General features: G+C 35.8%; 1 protein-coding gene across 3 annotated transcripts in view; it reads left to right on the top strand.

Annotated features, from left to right (window-relative positions):
* Positions 1 to 18,975, top strand: part of LOC121730410 — a 63,546-nt gene extending 44,571 nt beyond the window's left edge. For all 3 annotated transcript variants that reach the window (XM_042119433.1, XM_042119436.1, XM_042119434.1), the window contains 5 exons: positions 12,813 to 12,933; positions 13,103 to 14,684; positions 14,892 to 15,643; positions 16,746 to 16,872; positions 18,284 to 18,975. In XM_042119433.1, the coding sequence (XP_041975367.1) occupies positions 12,846 to 12,933; positions 13,103 to 14,684; positions 14,892 to 15,643; positions 16,746 to 16,872; positions 18,284 to 18,332 (2,598 nt within the window). In that variant the 5' untranslated portion in view covers positions 12,813 to 12,845 and the 3' untranslated portion in view covers positions 18,333 to 18,975. The remainder of the gene's footprint in view (positions 1 to 12,812; positions 12,934 to 13,102; positions 14,685 to 14,891; positions 15,644 to 16,745; positions 16,873 to 18,283) is intronic.
* The last annotated feature ends 2,070 nt before the right edge of the window (positions 18,976 to 21,045 follow it).

The following is a 21,045-nucleotide window of genomic DNA, read 5'->3' on the forward strand; positions in this document are numbered from 1 at the left end:
CGTGAACAGGTAACAGACAGATATACACACTTTTGCATTTATAATATTTATTTACATAAATGGATAGTAAGTTTTGCTACGAAGTGATGTAGTACAACGATTGACAAAAGTTACTGCGTGATTGACGAATTTCCGCGCAATGGAGTTATGGGCATAGTAAAGATTTTGAAAAAAAAAATCTTATTGCGATCTTAAATAGTGCAGTCGGTAGGATCCCAAATCAGTTCTTCGGATATAAACTAACGTAACAGTTTCGTACGAGTGAAATTGTCTTATTAGGCGTAGTCACGTTACTCGTTCAGTATTTATTTTACGATCGGTAAACGATACGAATACTAAAAAATACGGATGCTTCGAAATTCTAATTTTCTCTTTATAGGTGGTCTACATGCAACACTATGCATTCAACGGAAATGGTATCTTAATATCTTCATTATTAGCAAGCATTTAATTTGTTCATTGCAAAATCTAAGCTTATTCTTCAGTCTATTGGTTTGAATAAAATTATGTCAATTCAGAATAAGTAACAGTTATGAATAACAGTAACAAAGTCTTTGCAGCACAATACTCATCAGACATACGATTATAATAATTACTTAACTGCGCTGTTATATTAATGCCCACACTCATTTTTAATAACAGTATTTTTATTGGCAAATTTTTGGCGTTAGAGTGCCTAGTGAATATAAGGGTATCATTTAAGCTATCACCAATTTAATTAGTTTTGTGTTTCTTAAATAATAGGGTTTGTCCTCAAAATAGTAGATCTGTCACCAAAATGTAGTCACCAAACAATGCAAAATCAGTTCCACAATAAATCACCTAAAATCCTGAGATATAAGGTCTAGTAGGTACCAAATAAATGTTTTTGTATGTATTATAATAGGTGTGTCCTAATAAGTATTTAAGCAAACCAATTTAAAGAGATCACCAATAAATCATATTATGTTACTAGAAAATTGCATTAAGTTCAAATAAAAAATTAGGGTTTTCATCATCGTTTCAACCAAAAGATTCTGCTACTTAATTACTAGACTCCCAAGGTTCTAAATTTCCACTGGTAGTATAAATTATATTTAAATAAAATTTTTAGCAGAGTAGTAAATAAAACAATTAAAGTCAAAATAATCAATATTTATTGTTTAAAATAATTACCACTGAACAATGAGCGCTGGTTTAAAATAGCTGGCTTATGGCTAGCAGAATAGTAGATAAAACAATTAAAGTTAAAATAATAAAAAAAAAATCGAACCTAGTTACCTACTACCCATCGTTGAGGCCAGATTGGTCAATTTTTAAAGCGCGCCAATTTGTCTCCGCCCCTTTGATCATTTTTTCATTAAAATTATAAATTGATGTATTAAATTGGTAACGAATACTATTAATTTAATATCTGAACGAAATAAAATGTTACTACTGTATTGGTGACAAAATATCAAATAAAAAGGAGTCGCAGTCAGGGATCGATAATCGATTTATTTGGTGACATATCTACCATTCTGAGCACAGAGCTATTATTTAAGTAACAAAACTGTTATTATATGAACGAAGTTTATATTTATGTAATGCAATATAATTTTATTGGTTATCGATCTCTTATTTTACACATATATTAACATTAATTTGATAATTCATACCTGGGAACAATTTTTGTTTATCTGAGAACGAAAATATTTCGTGGCGATAGATCTATTTATTAGGTGATACAACTTGATGACAAATATAAATTTTGGTGATAGAAAATATAGTTCCCTGAATATAATAGCCTTAGAATCCGGGCCTCCAAAGTTATAATATATTTTACTGCTTAAATATTCTGCCAATATTACGCTACATTGTTTTAGTCCCTACCCATCACATACATTACATAGTAACCACGCAAGCAGTTCTGTTTATCGCAGGACAAGCGTAATGTGTCCTTCACTTTGCGAGTTGGGCTCCTGCCAAATAAGGGATGCGAAAACGACTCCGTTACACTAACAAAAACCTTCCTATAGTAGCGAGAATTCAAAGAATTTCGTCTCTTATTTGGACGATGTTACCGTGGGAATACACGGCCTCCTCGATTGCTGTGACCTTACAGAAAACTAGGATTTTGTTACTAAATGCCTAATGATGGATTAAAATAAGTCACGTGTTTATTATGCGTAATAGTTTTCTCCTAATTCTCCTAATTCCTACTCCAATCTTGTTCTAATTTAGTAGCAGGTCTTACGACAGATTTAGCTTTTCCCTTGAGCACACCAGATATCATAAATTATTATTGAAAGGTTTTTACGTTGGTTACCACTGCTACCCCTGGCGACACAGGAGTTGCAGTAGTGGGACTGTGTGGTCACTCGGGCTAACTTGTCGCTAGCGGTCATTGACTCCCTGTCAAAAACTTGTCATTTTCCATATAAACCGCGATTGACAATGAAGTGTCAGATGTTATCAATCGTGGTTTTATATGAAAAATGACAAGTTTTTGACAGGGAGTCAATGACCGCTAGCGACAAGTTAGCCCGAGTGGAGTATAGTAAGCCATACCGTGTAATAGTTTACAGTTTACACAATAGGTAACGTCAAGACTTAAGATCATGTAATGTGCACCCTGGTGACAGTTTCGTAATGTAGCGTAGGCTGATGATGATGATGGATGGAATCTGTGTCGGAATGTGTTATGGTCTCATCATAAATGGTAAAATATTTGTGGTCGACTTATTTCTCAATCCTAGCCAAGTTAGCTGCAGTGTGATATCGTCAAGAGTCGAGACGTGTCAGAACTCAGAAAATACTTTAGTACCTCGATTCTTCTATTTCAACATTAACACAGCATTTAATTGGCATCGTACCATGCTCGATAGATTCCATATTTTTCGATTCATCCATCGGCCCCTTGTGGTACGTAGAACGCTATAGATATTTACTTTTCATTTGGCCTGACAAAATCAATCTACATTATCTATAAATCTTATATATAAAAATGGATTTCCAAATGTGTTATTCGCGCTAAAATTCGAAAACGGCTGAACGGATTGGGCTGATTTTAGTCTTAACATATTCGTAGAAGTCCAGGGAAGGTTTTAAAGTGACACGAAGTTCACCGGGACAGCTAGTGTATTAAATAAATATGAATTTTCAATTTTGTTAGTCTCCCTCAAACTCGAAAACGGCTAAACCCATTTGGTTAATTTTAGTCTTGAAAAATTCGTTAAAGTCCAGGGCAGGTTTATAAACATTAAGAGGGAAGTGATAATATGAAGTTCACCAGGTCATCTATTAGGTACTAGTTACTACTTACATATTATAATATTAATGTGCCTCCAAATTGTTAATTGCTGCAAATTTATAATATGTTTTTATCTTAAGGTGTGGTTTAAAATTGTACACTTACAACTCTTAAAAAGTTGAACTTTAACGACGTCCATAAAAATTCATAGCAGCATTAAACATCAATTCACACAAATTTATTTCACACAAAGTTGGATGACTAATAAAACTGTGTAACTAGTTTTTCTCGGAAAATATTTAGAGAGATATATAAGAGAGGTAACTATTGCCTCTTTACCTTGAGAGATCAAGATTCTAGAATCTAGTGTAACAAAAACGATAGGTATCTAGTGTGAAAAACACAAGTACCATTGAGGAAATTGATTCCTAGGCAGTTGACAGACCAACGTGATTTGTTTTTTTTTTTTATGAAATAAGGGGGCAAACGAGCAAACGGGTCACCTGATGGAAAGCAACTTCCGTCGCCCATGGACACTCGCAGCATCAGAAGAGCTGCAAGTGCGTTGCCGGCCTTTTAAGAGGGAATAGGGTAATAGGGGAGGGTAGGGAAGGGAAAGGAAGGGAATAGTTGAAGGTAGGGAAGGGAATAGGGTAGGGGTTAGGGGATTGGGCCTCCAGTAAACTCACTCACTCGGCGAAACACAGCGCAAGCGCTGTTTCACGCCGGTTTTCTGTGAGAACGTGGTATTTATCCGGTCGAGCCGGCCCATTCGTGCCGAAGCATGGCTCTCCCACGTAAATTGGTCGGATCATGTCAATTCAATATTAATAATAATAATCATTGTGATCTGTCGGCTGGTAGTACATAAAAATAACAACAGTAGGTATGTTCAAATAAAAGTACATTTTACTAATTTACTAAAGTATGGTTATTTTTCTTATAAAACATTTATATGTTTTGTTCTATGTATACATACATACGTGCTTAATGAGCAATTTATGTAATCAAAATATACAAAAATTAATACTAATTATAGGTGTTTATTTGTTAATAAAGAATGAACGGACTAATAAAAGTAACATTTTCTTGTCACACCTTAAAATAAAATATTTGATTTCTATGTATTGTTCAAGTAGCATTATCAACATTAATTTTTTTGTCAAATTCTTTCGGAACGCCCAAACCGATTTTGATGATATTTCGTTTCGCTTATCGGCTGAGTCCGAAATTTGCCCACATCTACTCTTGATACCCCAAATAACACATATCTACCCGGGTCAGCTAGTTATTTATATTAATTATTGAGGTAGCACTGTCATCAACAGGGTAACGAACGCGGAAACGCTTCAACAAAAATAAAACTGTCAGCACCTCAGGTGACATCACCAAGTCCATAATATATTGTCTGTTAGGCCATCTAAATGCGCCAGAATTAAAGCTATAATAATTAAAAAAATATAATATAATATACTGTCTCTTTCATTGATAAGTATAAATACCGAGAGAGCCAATATGAGTGCATTTTCAACTTTAACCTAGGAAAAATAATAAATTGCAAAATTCATTAGGGTTCGTAATTTTGTAAAGAGGCAAGAGTTAATATGGGGAAAGGGTTAAATAAACTACTCTAATTTGTGCTAATTAATATAATTTAAATAAAAACCCTTAACCTGGATCGGTCAAAATGTGCCATTTTTAATAATGAATCACTTAAATTAACAGTAGATATCAGAAAATACCTATAGAATCTACTATAGAATATATAAATTTATTTTTAGGAATCTAATTTATTATCCTTTGCAGTAGGTACTTCAACTCCGTCAATAAACTCCTAAATGGCTCACGTATGCATCCATGGCAAAACAAGTCAATATTATCCTTTTATGGGTACACCGATCTCCGATTCGTAATAACCAATTCCCGATTCGGAAACCGTAAAAATGTTTTGTATACAGTACACACAAGGGGCGTTCACAAATTACGCAAGCTATGTAGGGGGAAGGAGACCAGTAAAATCTCACCAAATATCATGTAGAGTGGTCGTACGAAAATTTTAAACATAATAATTGTTGAGCCTTGTTTTGCGTACCTAGTGGGTTAGTATTTTAGGATTCTGTTTATACATCTGACATTTTCACTGATAAGTTCTCTCTCAAGTCTCCATGTTAAGTATTATTTAATAAATTTTAAATATTTTAGATAACAATTCGAGCACCTTCATAACATTGGTATTTTTATCTTAAAATAACTTTTTTATTATTTTGCATAATTATCTAGGTACTAGATGTTTTGCTAAGTCTCGCAAAATCTTACCATAGAGAGGGGGTAAAAAAATCGTACCACGTAATTTATGGACGTCCCCCAAGTTGTGAAATATTTTCTCTTACAAAATAATAGCTTTCCATCTTGCGCAATACATTGTCAATTCACATGGCTTCTTCCAACTTCCTACCGACTACTAATGGCTCGATCACATTAGAGCGACATTCAGAACGCAATTTAACTACTTACTTATTAACACATTGAGTGCCAAATATATTTTCAGGTCATTATTGGTTCCCACCATACAAATGGTCATCTACGTAATACTACGTACTCGGCACCGTGTTTAAAAATGGCATGTGTGGTGCCACAATCTACGTAATATTGCGTACCGTATTCGCATCATTTTACGTACAAAACGCGCATAGGTTGCCTAGTTTGAAAGACCGGACATCCGAAATACGGTGTTTGAAGTTTTGGGAAGATTTTGTGAAATATCTACTGGGACTGAACTGCGGCGATACTACTACCACAACTGCAGAAGCACCTGGAACACAAATACCGCCAGTACAGCCTGAACAAGTTCAAGCAAACAGCAACGGCGATGGATCTGCTGCAGACCCATCGTCGTTGCTGCCTGGGCCTCTGTACCACCTGCATCGCCGGCCGTTCATAAAAGTCGTGTTCCGTTGTGAGATTTTCATTACTTAGAAAAACTCCCACCTACTAAGAAGGCTGTTCCAGCGAAGCCTTGTCGTGTCTGCACCAAAAATAAAAAACGAAAGAAGTCATCTTTCGTATACAGTGCCACTTATCCGGAAAATCCTGCCTTGTGTGTTGTAAACTATTTCTACACCTACCACACTGATCCTCGTTTTGCATAATTTCGCATAATTGTATATAAAATTCTATTGATGTTTCTTTTTTATATAATTATAGTTATCGATCTCTTTACATAGTTATAAAACAAATTTTTGATCCCATTATAAAACTGTATTTTGAGCCTTCAAAGTGCCTTATAAATTGTGTGATTAGATTAGTTTTAAAATAATAAAGTTACTTTTTTTCCTTGTCATGTCCTATTTGAGATGTTAACGAACCTAAAAACGTCCTTTCCAGGAGGCGTAATAATGCAAATACCCATTTAAATTGTAAGAAAGTGCAACGTTGTATTACGTATTTGGCCCCTAGCATTACTAGTGCCTACGCAATATTGCGTAGTTGGCATTCAATGTGTTAATGTAGCGACTAGCGAAAGGTTGATCGCCCGTTTTCTGAAGTTTCTTGACTGGAGTTTATCTATTCACTACCACTTTGGATCGGCTGGAGCAAAAACATTTTAAATATAATAATATAAATACCCCTAAAGCTTTTTGTCTGCCTGCCTCAGAAACCGGGCATAGGTCACTTTTCTTTTGCAAAGAAACTTCGTTTTTGTTGTTTTGTTTCTCAGCCTAAACGTTCGGAAATTCAAACTCTAAGGTAAGGGTAGATGATTTAAGTTTGCTTGTGAAGGATAAGACAGGCCTCGTAAGGCACCGTTTACACGGAAACCACATAAGGACACCATTACATGCATACGGAATGTCATTAGTGAGAGTGTATGCTGCTGCATATTCTTGTCCTGTTTGACACGTTTTGCCTTGTATATTTACCTGACAGCATACAATTTTATCTATATCTATATAATTATTTATTAATACGCGAGCGAAAAACTTTGGATCCCTTTTGACAAAAAATGCGGAAACGTAGGTGATTGAAATTTTGCACAGTTATAGTTTATATGGTGAAGAAGTACATCGAGCTTATTGTTTTAAAAATATGCTTTTATCATACATTTTTTCTAACAAATAAAACATTACACACTACAACACAGTACACACACATACTAGGAGATTTTGATTGACTCTATCTTATATCTTCAAACGAGCAATAAAACACGAATTATATATTATATTATATAATTCGTGTTTTATCGAATGCCGAGCAAAGTTCGGTCAAATAGCTAGTAATATTTATACTGTGTATGTTCTGCTCTACGTGCTTAAACTGCAAAATATTATCAAACTACTAGCTGTTGCCCGCGACTTCGTCCGCGTAACATACTATAATAACAAAGATGGATAGTCTGCTAACAAATATGAAAAAAGTAAAATATTAACCTCCTCCTTTTTGGAAGTCGGTTAAAAAGTAGCTAAGTTACACCTTACTACATCAGCTATCTACCAGAAAAAGTCCCGGCAAAATAGCTCCAGCTGTTTCAGAGATTAGCCGGAACAAACAGTCAGACAGACAGACAGACATACAGACAAAAATTGTAAAAAATGTTGTTCTGGTGTATGTAGCGTATATAGATTCATATGCATGTGGTAAAAAATGGTTCTTTCAATATTACAAACAGACACTCCAATTTTATTTATATGTATAGATATAGATGTATAGATTTAATTCTTATGGACTCTTTAATATCCACTCAACAACATTTTTATTAGAACCTTCGATATTTACCTCTATAATTTTATATAACATGCGCAAGCTAGAGCTAAAGTTAATCCTTAAGGTTTAAGGTTTAATATGTTATGTGTTTCGTTATTCGTATGACGTACCTATAGTTATGTATGAAAGAAAAAAATATCCAGAGCCGAACATATTATATCCTCCTCTTTTTTGAAGTCGGTTGAAAATGCATTTTTATTTTTTACACATCTTGCATTGCATCAAAATGCATTTTTGTCTTTAACTTGACACATAGAATATGGAGAATCTGTCAAAAAAGTTGTGGATAGCCTATCCGGCACTTTATCAGGAAGTGGTAAAACAGGCCCAGAGTATGGAAAATCTGTCAAGTAAGTTGTGGATAGCCTATCCGGCACTTTATCAGGAAGGCCCTAAATAGATTAAAAAATGCTTGAGTGCCAGAGTAGTTCAATAAACCTAAACAAAATCTATATATATATAAAACTCAAAGGTGACTGACTGACATGGTGATCTATCAACGCACAGCCCAAACCACTGAACCGACGGGGGTGAAATTTGGCATGTAGGTAGATGATATGACGTAGGCATCCGCTAAGAAAGGATTTTGATCAATTCTACCTCCAAGATATTTATATTTCATCCCCAAATAGGGGATGAAAGTTTGTATTTAATAATACTTCTTAACGCGAGCGAAGCCGCGGGCAAAAGCTCGTAATATCTAGATGCTCTACATTTTAATGTGGGTATCGAACTGTCATATGTCAATGTAATGATTGACCGCAAAAGATGTTTGTTTGTGAATGTGGGCGCGAGATAACCCGGGCGGTTATCGTAGTTTCTGCAATAAGTGCATAAATAATTATAAAGTGGAAAATACCTATTCAGTCACGAGAGTAGTTAGTCAAAATACATAGCGCTAACAATGCGATGTTAAGTAAAATCATATTATTTTTTGACATCTAACTTAGCTATAGAAACTAGCCAATCCGTTTTGACTAAGGGGCATGGCCATTTAGCCAAGACGTTTTCTTTATCGCTTCTTTATAAAATCGCCAATCAATAATCATAATGTATGGAATTGCCATTACGAGTCGAACGTCAACTTAATATTATCTAACGCTCATGTCAAAATTCTATAAATAAGCAATAAAGAAATCGTCTTGGCTAAGGACCCAGGTTCGTCGAACCAGGTTGCCGTAAGTTCATGAATTGCTAATCTTTTGTAATTGCGGCAGAAACGCGACGAGAATGTTGACTTTGAAGTTTACACTTGCTGATTGACAGATATTAATGACTCCTGTATTGATTTTCGATTTGGTACTTAATTTCGACGGGTCCCAAGAACAAAATCGTATGTATGAAAATATTGGTTTACGGTATGAGGTTTTCAAGTTCTGTGTAAATATAATTATAAATTGTTGAAGCAAATACACATTTTTTGAGAAAAAAAATTGCAAAAGCTATTGAAGAGCTTAATTCCTTTATTGTCATATTTTTTTATAGATTTAAATTGTTATTTTCGAATAAAATGAATTCTTATAATACAATAAGGTTTTGTTTTCCGGAACGATCTAGGGCATATGTAAATATACGACGTTGTTCTTTGGAACAACCTAGTATATATCTTTATTTAAGTCTTTGTTTTAGGGAATTGATGTTTCGGTTTCATGTCTTAAAAGAAAATTAAGCCCTAATGTTCGAATTGATATTCAAAATAACAATGTAATTATCAAAACTTTAATTAAATAAATAAATTCAGAACATTTTGATCTCAAAAATAATATTAAAAAGTAGTTTTTAACCTTCTTTTTGAATTAACACCAATGTCAAACGTGTATGTTACAAAGGTTCTATTTCAGTCGTAATTATTATAAAAACGTGTAAGTAATAATAAGCTGTATTTATTTTGGTAAGTGCACCTATAGAAAAAGTAATAAAAAAAAATAGTGAGCTAAATATTTAACAAAAATAAATTTTACTCTTTTTCTCACCTAGCATAACAACAGTAGACATGGAAAAGAATCGACATACTGATAGATTTTATCGAAAAATGGCGGATTTCCAACTTTCCACTGTCTAACTGTCACTTTGTCTATTCTTCCGTAAAGAAACCGTTTCTATGGTGACCATGATATGCCTAAATTTAAATCAAATCAGTTTTTATTCGAATTATCTACCAGCTGGCCGATTCTGTATCGTTCATTGTAACGAAACGGCGGAGTGAGTAACGGAAAGTCTCACTTTTGTATGCTAGTGAGACTTTCCGTTACTGACTCCGCCGTTTCGTTACTTACTCAGTGATTAACTCACAAAATGTACGATACAAAATCGGCCAGCTGATATTTGGCATTGCATTGTTTGAATTTATGACGCCAGAATCGCACATACTTATTAAATATTTATTTTTGTTAGCTTTAATAGTGACGAATAAGCATTTTCTGATACAGGTACTGCAGTATCTATTTCCTAGCTTCCAAAATCGATTAAAATATTCAAGTCTTTGTTCTTCTATCTGAATTTTAACTCCACACGTCTTATACTTACAACTACACGGTTTTCCCATCATTTTGTCACTAACAAATATACCTCTTCTTGAAACGTAGCTCTTTCCAAGATTTTCCGGGTTTTTCGTTTCGCGTTCAACCAGTCTTGTTGACGTACCAAACGTTTCTTTGACTTTCGCTTCGGGGCAGTTTCAGGCGTTAAGTTTGATGTGCTATTATTTAGGGATTCGACTGAATCAATCCAACCACTATGATCGGCACAAAAAATATCTTTCCATTTTTTGTGTACATTAACTGGGGAAGGCATAAGTGTAGCTATAATACCATGTTATGTGAATGTGTGATGGGCCTTATCTCCTACTCCTCCTACCTTTCTTCTGATTAATTTCGTTGCGGGTCCCAAGACAGATTTAGCTTGTCCCTCGGGCACCCCTGAGATCATATCAAAGAGTTTTCGTGGTTACTACTGTTGATCCTGGCGACACAGGAGTTGCAGTGGTGGGAATATGTGGTAGACCTAATACCATTATGTGATGATGATGGTGTGGTAGAAATTGCAGGTTCTTCAAACTCTTCAATAATATAATAATATATTATATTGCTGGTGAGTTACCTCAATGTTCAATGGAGTAAATACTTCATCTGTAGGCGCTAAGCGGTGCTGGTGGCTAATACATAGGTGGTGAAGTAATTTGATCGCAGGTATCATAATAGGTATCTGGGTTATGGATATTATGGGAATCTGATTTCTCCCTCAATCTATCATTTTCATTATTTTCATCAAAAATATCATGCCAAACTTCTGTAATATCGGCCAATATTCTCGGCTCCAGCGAGCTGATGTTGGTGTAGCGTTGGCATCCAGTTTCTAACAGAAAGCAAATAAGAAGGTATATGTTATGGTAGTATATATAACTAAAATATTATTACTTACAAAAAATGGTACTATTTTATTCAAAAAAATATTGCATAAAATACTTTTGTGTGAAACAAACACGCATGTTAAAAAAGTTTACAGAGAACAAAATTGTTTATTTATATACGACTAATTTTTTTATTAATAATTTGTAGAACAAAATCGTATCTGCTCAAGCGATAAATGACTTGAAATTGTTTTTTACCGAACAGCGACTTATGTTAAAATAATAAGCTAGAAAATAAATATGTCTAATAACAGTCTCATTGTATAGTCTATGAATATAAAAGTAAAATAGGTTTTACATTAATTTATTTATAAGTTACTGATGGACTTATTTATATTTTTAAAGAACAATATCGTATATGACGTTGCGACGCTGCGCGCTCGGTGCGAGTTGCAAAGAACAAGCGCCTACATGTCATTACATGTTTGTTCGTGGGTATATATTTCTAATAAGATATTGTTCGATTGATTATTCCAATAAATAAAAGGATATAAAATAAAAAAAAATATGGTGCCATATAGTTTTTAGTATGTAGAATCCAAAAACGCAATAAAATACATTTCGTCTTATTTTTCCATAAGATTTTGTTCTTGGGACCCGTCGATTTGACTTTTCGATAGAAATGTACGGTGAAATCTTATTGGTTACTCTGAAAAAACTTTTGAATCAAATAAATAAATCAATCAAATAACGCTACATTTAGGATGTAAATTAGAAAATGTCTAGCAGTTAGTAAAATTGCTAATATTAATATAAAATAAGGAACTGATTTAAAATTAAGTATTTCCGTTACAATAAACTCTTTTGTTAATACTATAAAAGAACCAGCAGAATATTTCAAAAACTTAACAAACAGTCGACCCGCATAGATATTTTATTGCCATAACTTTATTGCAAAGGAACAACAAAAGAAATAAAAGCGCTGGGCATTAATAAAATAGCAACGCTGCGAAAAAAAATTGCAATCATAAAACCGATTGGCTGAAAATATGTCAAGTCGGTTACACAATAGTTTAGTCACGAGCAAGGTTAACCGTCGTTACGTGATTCTACTCTGTTCAATACTTGCATAAATATCGCTGCCGTGTCCTAGGTCCCAAGACAATGATAAGGTTCTTAACTCTTATTGGATAAAACCTTTTTTCTTTACAGATAAAATAAAAATGGTGTAGAAAATATGTCTTAACTCCTAAGTCCTAAAGATGAAATTCCATAAAGATTACGTTTTTCTTTACATAGAAAATAACAATTTTGCAGAAAATACGTCCTTAGTCCAATGACAAGGATAAAGTTAAAAGGCCATTCTGCTATTTGCAAAGAAAAAAATAATGGCATAGAAAATATTATGTTTACCTTACTACTAAGTCCCATGATAATTTTCATTAAAACTTTATAATGATAAAGATCTTATTGTTTTCTTTTTTTTTACAGACAAAATAAAAATGGTGTAGAAAATCGAGAGATATGCGGTGGTTCAAGAAAGGCGAGCCGCCGCGGCTTCTGACTGTAACTCCAGATGAGGAAACACGATCGTCAAGAAGATCTAGAATAGGTAAAGTTTTATAACGATAAAAATTAATAATTGAGACCAGCGTGCTCATAATATAAAACCCAAAATTTTATAATTGTTCATTAAAACATCTCAACAATTATATTGAGATGATTCATAATTGATTTTGTTTAAAATTATCTTCTTAAAGACAATAACATTACATTTTCAGATGTACCTCCTGATCACAACCGAAAAAGCAGCAGCAGTTCAATGGAGACAAACTTCTATAATCTTAGCGATCAAATAGTAATCGTAGAAAGATCCCCTCATCCATGTCCTCGCAGAGATCTCACGCCAGCGACTAGACGAATATCACTGCAGCATCATTCAGTACCACATGAAAACTGCACTGATATCCGCCACGTTCGTGGAAGTTCCATAGAAAAAGATTACATAGTGGGAAGGGAGAAACGAAATCCACTACTCGATAAGGTAAAAAATACAAAATTGTCTTGCTTCAAATCAAACCATCCCTTACGACATGGCGACGATGCTGCTTCAACATCGGGAAGCGATTGTAGTGGATTCGGTCACGCGGAAGACTTAACCCTCGGTCAATACGTAGAACATTACCCAGAAGCTCCACTAGAATTCGAAAACCAACATTCCTGGTTAAAAATGCAAAATTACGATGATGAAGTTTTCTTCGCTAAAAGGCCTGAATGTAATTGGCAAGAGAGGTCGTTTACAAATCGTGGGACCCGATGTTACAGTTCTGGGTCAGAATGTGACAAATATTATGGGATACCCAAAGTAGGAACTAAGCTGTCCAAGTCGAGTGATCAAATTTTCAACGACGACTACGACCCCTACGAAATTCAGCCAATTCGCATTGATAAAAAGACTGATAAGTGTAAGCAAAAAGATGAAAAAGATACAATCGGACCTAGCTCCTGTCTTTCCGCTAAACTTAGAGCAATGTCAGATAAATACTTAAAATCTTCTACCAACAAATTATTTTCCAAATTGTATAAACCGACTGGAGACGAACATATCGGAGAAGATGGAGTTTTAAAACCTCAAGTAAGCAAGAGTAAAAAGAAAAGACACGGTGTCAAAGCCAAACTAAGAAGTTTTTCATATGGTGCTTTACCTGGATTGGATGAATTTCAAAGGGGCCAAAATGCTGTTTTCCACGATGACGTGTACCAGGGGTCATGTGATGATGAGAACGTGCTTTTACAAGACTGCGAAGATGCAGATTCGGGTATTCTAGTCAATGAATCGGCGAGTTCTTCTATATTCGATAGCGATAGGATTTCCTCTCGATGCGAAAGCTCCGCATCACATTCCAATGCTCAAGTTCCATGTCACGGTAGAAGCGTATCGGGCGACCACACTTACATAAGGAGTCGGTTGCCAAGCAGAAGAAGTCGAGACAAGGGCGACAACTCTAGAGCTAAACCTCGAAATTACCAAAGAGCGTTATCGTTAGACCGCAAAGAAATCCTCAGAAGAATGCCTAAAAATTGTGATTACGGTGAAGCGCAGTATCTCCAGCTAACAGAAAAACAGAAGTTGCGGCAAAGAGACGCTAGCAAAGGAGATTGCGGGATACCACCTATCCCGCCGTGCCGGAAATCAACCAAAGGCCATATGCATAGAGTACAAACAGATTTTAAGGTCGTTAGAATAATTAAAAATAGCCCATGTGAGGAGTTAGGTATCTTTATCGCTAAAACTAAGCTCACGGACGAAGGTCACGTTGGATATTTGGTGGCGCACGTCGTTCCTGGTGGATTAGCCGACAAGTAAGTTCAATGAACATTCATCATTTAATTCTTTAAAGTTCATAGTGTATACTTACTTATTACAAATTCATAGGTGTATTTAGTAATTATTACTGTATCTAGCTTATTAATTTTTATTTATTTACTACTGCAATATCCTAAAGCAATAATTTCCCACTAATATCAGTTTAGCAAGCTGTTATTTACCATTACGTTTCTCTATTACAGAGAAGGGACATTACGTATCGGCGACGAATTGCTTAATGTCAACGGACGGAGGCTACGTGACTTGACTATGGCCGAAGCGAAAGAAGCTCTGAGATCGGGCTCATCGGATATCGATATCGTCATTTGCAGACAACGGGAGAAAACATCTCCCGAAGCGCGACAGAGGGAACCGCCTAAGACCACACCGCTGCTAATGCGCGAGAGCTCCGTCGACTACGAGAATGCACTGATTTTGGGCAAAGAAAGGCGCATCGATAAGTATGACCCGCGTCAACAGGACGAGCCCGCGTGTAATCGCGGCCCACTATCAGCGCCCGACGAAGCGGAAAGTGCGGACACGCACTCACGATTCCAGAAAGGGCATAACGCGAGCTATAGCAGTATGAACAACAAGCTCCTGCGGCGGCAAGTCGTCAGCTACGGCGGCGCGAAGGACGGCCTGGCGTTCAGTTGCGCGAGTGATGTGGTCGACGTCGACGTTCCTGACTCATCTGCGAACCGCGCCGCAGATAAGAATGAAAGTGAAACCGACATTCAGACACCGAACGCGGCGAATTTCTGCACGCTACCGCGAAAACCCCGCGCGCCGACTCACACGTATCACACGATCACTTTTGAGAAGGGCCACGGGAAGAAACCGTTGGGATTCACCATAGTGGGAGGTCGGGACTCGCCTCGCGGACCATTGGGGATATTCATCAAGAGTATACTACCGCAAGGACAGGCGGTCGACGACGGCCGACTCAAAGCAGGTATGTGATTGAATTCCAAACTTCGCATTATGGACAGGAAGGCGTATTGTTCTTGATAACTTTGTGTGCACACAATATATGGCTCGCCTGCATTGTTTGTCGTCTAATGGACTCGAACAAACACTGCCAGTGTATGATAAACATAATAATCTCCATTAATTAATGTTTATTTAATGATGCGCTGGAATTTATGGATGCGTGTTGTGTTTGTCAAATAATTAATCTTATCTCAGTTCCGCGTCCGCAAGGTCCACAATCATGGTTCATAAATAATTATAGTTCGGTCAATAGTACTTATTGAACGATTAATACAAATTAATGAGTATTATTGAATTTTGAATGAAATGTTTCTTAAACATACATAAGTAAATGCATATTATTTATATTTTAGCCACCTATATTTACAACCCTTCTCGCATATTAGGTTTTCTTTCGTATTAGGTAATAAAATAGGCTATAAAATTTGTAGTAGGTGAACGAGACAAGAAATAAACTGATGTTTTTTGCTTCTTAAATATGGCATTAACAAAGTAGCCCTACAAGAAACCTGGGTTTAATTATAAACTAGTAGTTAACTAGAACTCAATATTAACATAACCTGCACAGAAATCGGTTCCCGTGTTTACAGTAATAACTTGTTGACGTTCAGTAGTTTGAATGGTTAGTTAGTGGTATATTACCATGAAAGTCTCTTGACAAATGAAGTTTAGATAATAGATATAGATTTCTTTTCATTTCTACGTAACTTTTTCCAATTTAAAATTTAGGTTGTGATCTGTATAAATGTACTAGATTACATTACATATAGAATACTTGAAAACAATAGAATAGGTCATCTATTCTATATTATAACAACTGATTCAACTAGCTACAAGGCAAGGGTCACTGCAAATAACAAATCATAATATTATGGACTATGGCACTTCCAAATGTTGGATGCACATATTTTTATCTTGACAAAGAACAGAATCAGTTCCCTTACAAATTACAAACGAGAAAAGGCTTCTTCAATGCTCGGTTGGTTCTCAAATATTCCACCACCGTGTATGGCAAAGCAACGTTTGCCAGGTCAACAAGTAAATGTGTACATATCTGGTTCCAGGTGATGAGGTGCTGGCGGTGAACGGTCAGGCGTGTCACGAGCTGGCGCACGTAGAGGCTCTCGCGCTGTTCAAGTCCGTCCGCAACGGACCCATCGAGCTCAGGGTTTGTCGGAGAGTGAAAAATCAGTAAGTGTTAGAGTTTCGAAACGAAGTTCCTTATCACGCGTTGCGAAAGGGGGTTAGACGAAAAGCTTACAACTATAGCAAAAATATTATAGTTGTAAGCCGTGCGGTAGCTCGTGTTTCTTTCTCTGTGTCTCTCTCTACAGGTTTTTTGTACATAAGAAATAATAAACTGGAACTTTGTTCCATCCGGGTGTCCCTTGACACCTCTCAAGTATTTTTTACTTTTTAGGGTTCCGTAGCCAAATGGCAAAAACGGAACCTTTATATATTCGTCAGTCTCTATGTCACAGTAACTTTTTATTTTATGGGAAAGCTAAAGGGAAAAAAGCTCATGTGAGTGTAGACAGATATTATTAAAATTAGCTCTTGACAGCGGATTTGTCCGTGTGCGGTGTTATGATGTGCCACGAATTAGTACAATTCGTGGCCTAAATTTTTTTATCAAACTCAAACTCAAACTTTTTTATTCAGAATAAATTTTTGCAAATGTTCTCTGAAAGTCTACATGACGCCTACCACCGGTTCGGGAACTAACCCGGCGAGAAGAACCGGCGTAAGAAACTCGCACGGGGCTCACTTTTTTACCAAAAAAAGTGAGAAAAAAATTAATCTTTTAAAATAAGGCTTACAATGTTGTAACTTAAAATTATCCCCTATGCAAATCCCTTCTGATATTTTGGAATATCCTTTTTTATTTTGAATTCTTAATAGCCGTTATGCAACTTCTTACAGCACTAGGTATCAAAGAAATTGATTCATAGGCGCACCTACATAATTTGATCGTGTTACGTTAAGCCCAGCCGACAAACCACGTTTAATTATGACATGAGATAATCCGACCAAATAACGTGTGTCCGCAATCGGTCTATGAGTCAATTTCCCCGATACTTCTTAGAGAATTAGTAGTCAGCAAGGAAAAGATCGAAGACTTCAGTTACTTCGTTTGAATTCTTTATGGGTAATGCCCTTTGTGCGACCCACTCTACCCTTAAGAGTCATCGGGAATCACCCTTATGCGTCTGTAGAGTGTAGAGTACTTCGTCCCTTTCTCAGCAATAAGCCGCACTCTCCGCTTTCGAAAGGGGCGAAATTTGCGTCCTTGTAAAGTAGGCTACCATTGTCATGATTTTCGTATAATAGCCTGATTGTGCTTTGATATGGTACAGTCTGAATGTAATATAATCACAAAGTGGTATTTTCATAAAATATCAAAGAAACGTAATATGTATTGCGTTTGTAGAAAACATGAAAATATTTTTTTGTAACGTTTTCAGTTTGAAGTATAATAAAGAATACTATTTTGCTACTTGATTGCATCCGAATATAACTACTAATGTTGGAAATACCGGAATTAATACACTGTGATTAAACTAAAATTATTGTATTTCATATGGTTTAAATTTTTTTTCAGATCTGCCAAAGCAAAATCCTGCACGGACCTTCTGAACGACGACGATTAAGATATACTCAATGGGAAATTCCAGAAAACATCCCTACGTAATAATCTTTAAAATATTGTAAAACAATAACTAATATGAAAATATTTAACAAGTGCTACGTTAAATATGCCGATTCCGTAGATAATAAACACAATTTACCGTCTTACTATTAAAGATATTAAGCGTGTAATCATTCAAGATCAGTTGTCGTTGTCTGCCATATGACTTTTCCAATGTGCGAGAAAAGGACAAACTGATCTTGCTTAATATACCTATAAAGCTGCGTATTTTTTTATTAGTAAGGGGCATATAACACACTTACTTAAAAAAACTTAAAACACACTAAATATTTGACTTTTCTACACATTACTCTACTATTTTGTGTAATTTTCTTTTTCGCACAAATGAAGAATGAATCGGCATATTCCAAACATCTTGTACACTGGACCTGGGTACTTAGACATCTTACATTCGGTACTTTCTACAATAAAGTTGGTAATCAAACATGGGATTCGACATACGGCATCGCATGCGTTCTACCACCGAGCGACGTTTTATTTTCAAACCCATACTTTTGACTTCTTTAACTTGTCTAAGTACCCACAGTTTCTGTGCTTAAGCCCGGCCGCACATTGTCCGAAATTTCGGATCAGAAACAGTTGAACGTCCGCGCTGTCTCTTACATTTTGTACTGAGCTGAGTGAGCTCGAACTCGCCGGAAGGATATTTCGGATAGTGTGCGGGGTGGCGGTCCGGCGAAATTCAACTGTTTCTGATCCGAATTCGGACAATGTGCGGCCGGGCTTAGACGTTGCAAGAAAATTAAAATGTTATTAATGTGCCATTGTAATGTTAGCACACAGTCCTGCCCATCGTACCTGACTCTCCGTCTCAAAGCAAGACGCTCAAACATAGTTTATTAATCCCAAAGATAATTTTGTAAGAAATTTAGTAAAAACTTCACCCGTAGCCAGTTAGATTATGGAATTTCTTGTACTTGAATCACAAGCTATTATACGTAACCAGAATCTCTAATGCCCACTTCCTAGGGTTTTTGTCAGGAGTTTATCTATTCAACATCCTTGACGTATAACCAATCAAAGCGCTAGCTAATGAATAGATTAATAGCCTATTCGGCACTTTCTGATAAAGTGCCGAATAGGCTATTCACAGCTTTTTTGACCGATCCTCCATACTTCATCTGTCAAGTTAAGTGGTGGATAGCCTTTTCGGCACTTATTAGGAAGTGGTGAAACAGGCTCTAAATGTCAAAATACCTTAACAACAAACTTTGGAATAACCCTAAAGGCCTGTTTTCACTTTGATTAGTTAGTAATCAGGAGAAAGCAAATGTGGACAGCGACCAGCGTTGCCAGTTTTTTTTTTGTGCCAAGTCGGGACTTTGGAACTTTTTGAGTGAAAAAGTGGGATTTTTCGATCAAAAGCGTGACAAAGTAAAAAAAGGTATAAAATCAAAAGTTTTTTTTTGAATTTTTATCTTTTTATTTGCGTTAAAATAACGTTTACGTCACAATAGGTAACTAAAGTAGCCAAAGAAAATCCACCCCTCTACCTCCCACACTCTTTTCTCAGCACGCTGCACGTACATTCGAGCTTTCCCCGAAAAGTGGGACTGAGCCTGTCCCGCGCGGGACATTCAATTTTGATGAAAAAATCGGGACGTCCCGCCAAAATCGGGACGTCTGGCAACGCTGACAGCGACTGATTAGTTCAAGTTCGTTATTTTCTCGTAATCAATAATCACCTGCACTCGCACTAATCAATGTGAATCATACAGGCCCTTAGACACCTTCCGTAAAATTGCTTGTGATTGCTTTATAAAATTTTAGAGCACGAAAAGATTCTACATCAAGAACTGTGAAATTATTAATAATCTTCTTTATAATGGCCTTAGTTTCTAGACAATATATTTTGGGAATATATTATTGTTACATGTTACATAATATACTACGCATACATTAATGAATGGTTTTCATTTGCTACAGAAACAAAATGACTAAGTAATCATCAATATAACTTTTTGTTGAACTAGCTGCAGGCAACGAAGCCAATCATTAATTTATATTAAATAATTATTATCAATTAAGACTGTCATGTATGTTAATTTCAGCTATAATTTAGATAAGTCTTGTATTAGCACTGCATCAAAAAATTACCACATAATATGGCGAATCTATGTTATTTGGTCGGGTAATGCCAAGATAGAAAACGACACCATTCCCATTACTTGGCCCGACCAAACAACATACCTCAAACAAAGATACGCCTAGAAATCTGTCTATAAATATATTTCTTTGACAGTAGCTGGTGCTATCAGGGAAGTTTATTCATAAAACGGTTGCGGACCTCCCTAATTTGGTCGCCTTATGTCGAGCTCAGTCGACAGTAATTTATGACTAGTAATTAGTATTGAATTGACATAATCCGACCACATGACGTAGGTCAATCGACTGCCTAGGAATCAATTTCATCGACGGTACACATGAGATAAATCATGTCATTAAAATAAATTGTTTCGAACAAAACAGAATGATGCGACGTTTTTTAGATTAAAAATGTATAAAAAAATTTAGATTGTAGAAAAGTGCAATAAAATGAATGTTGAAATTGAAAATGATAAAATTGTGAATAAGAATGAATGATTTGAAAGATCTGATGCTGTGATAGATTTTATTTCGATAGTCACAAGTTAAAATACTGAACATTAATTATT

This window comes from Aricia agestis, chromosome 9 (genome assembly GCF_905147365.1).
Source record: "Aricia agestis chromosome 9, ilAriAges1.1, whole genome shotgun sequence".
Lineage (NCBI taxonomy): Eukaryota > Metazoa > Arthropoda > Insecta > Lepidoptera > Lycaenidae > Aricia > Aricia agestis.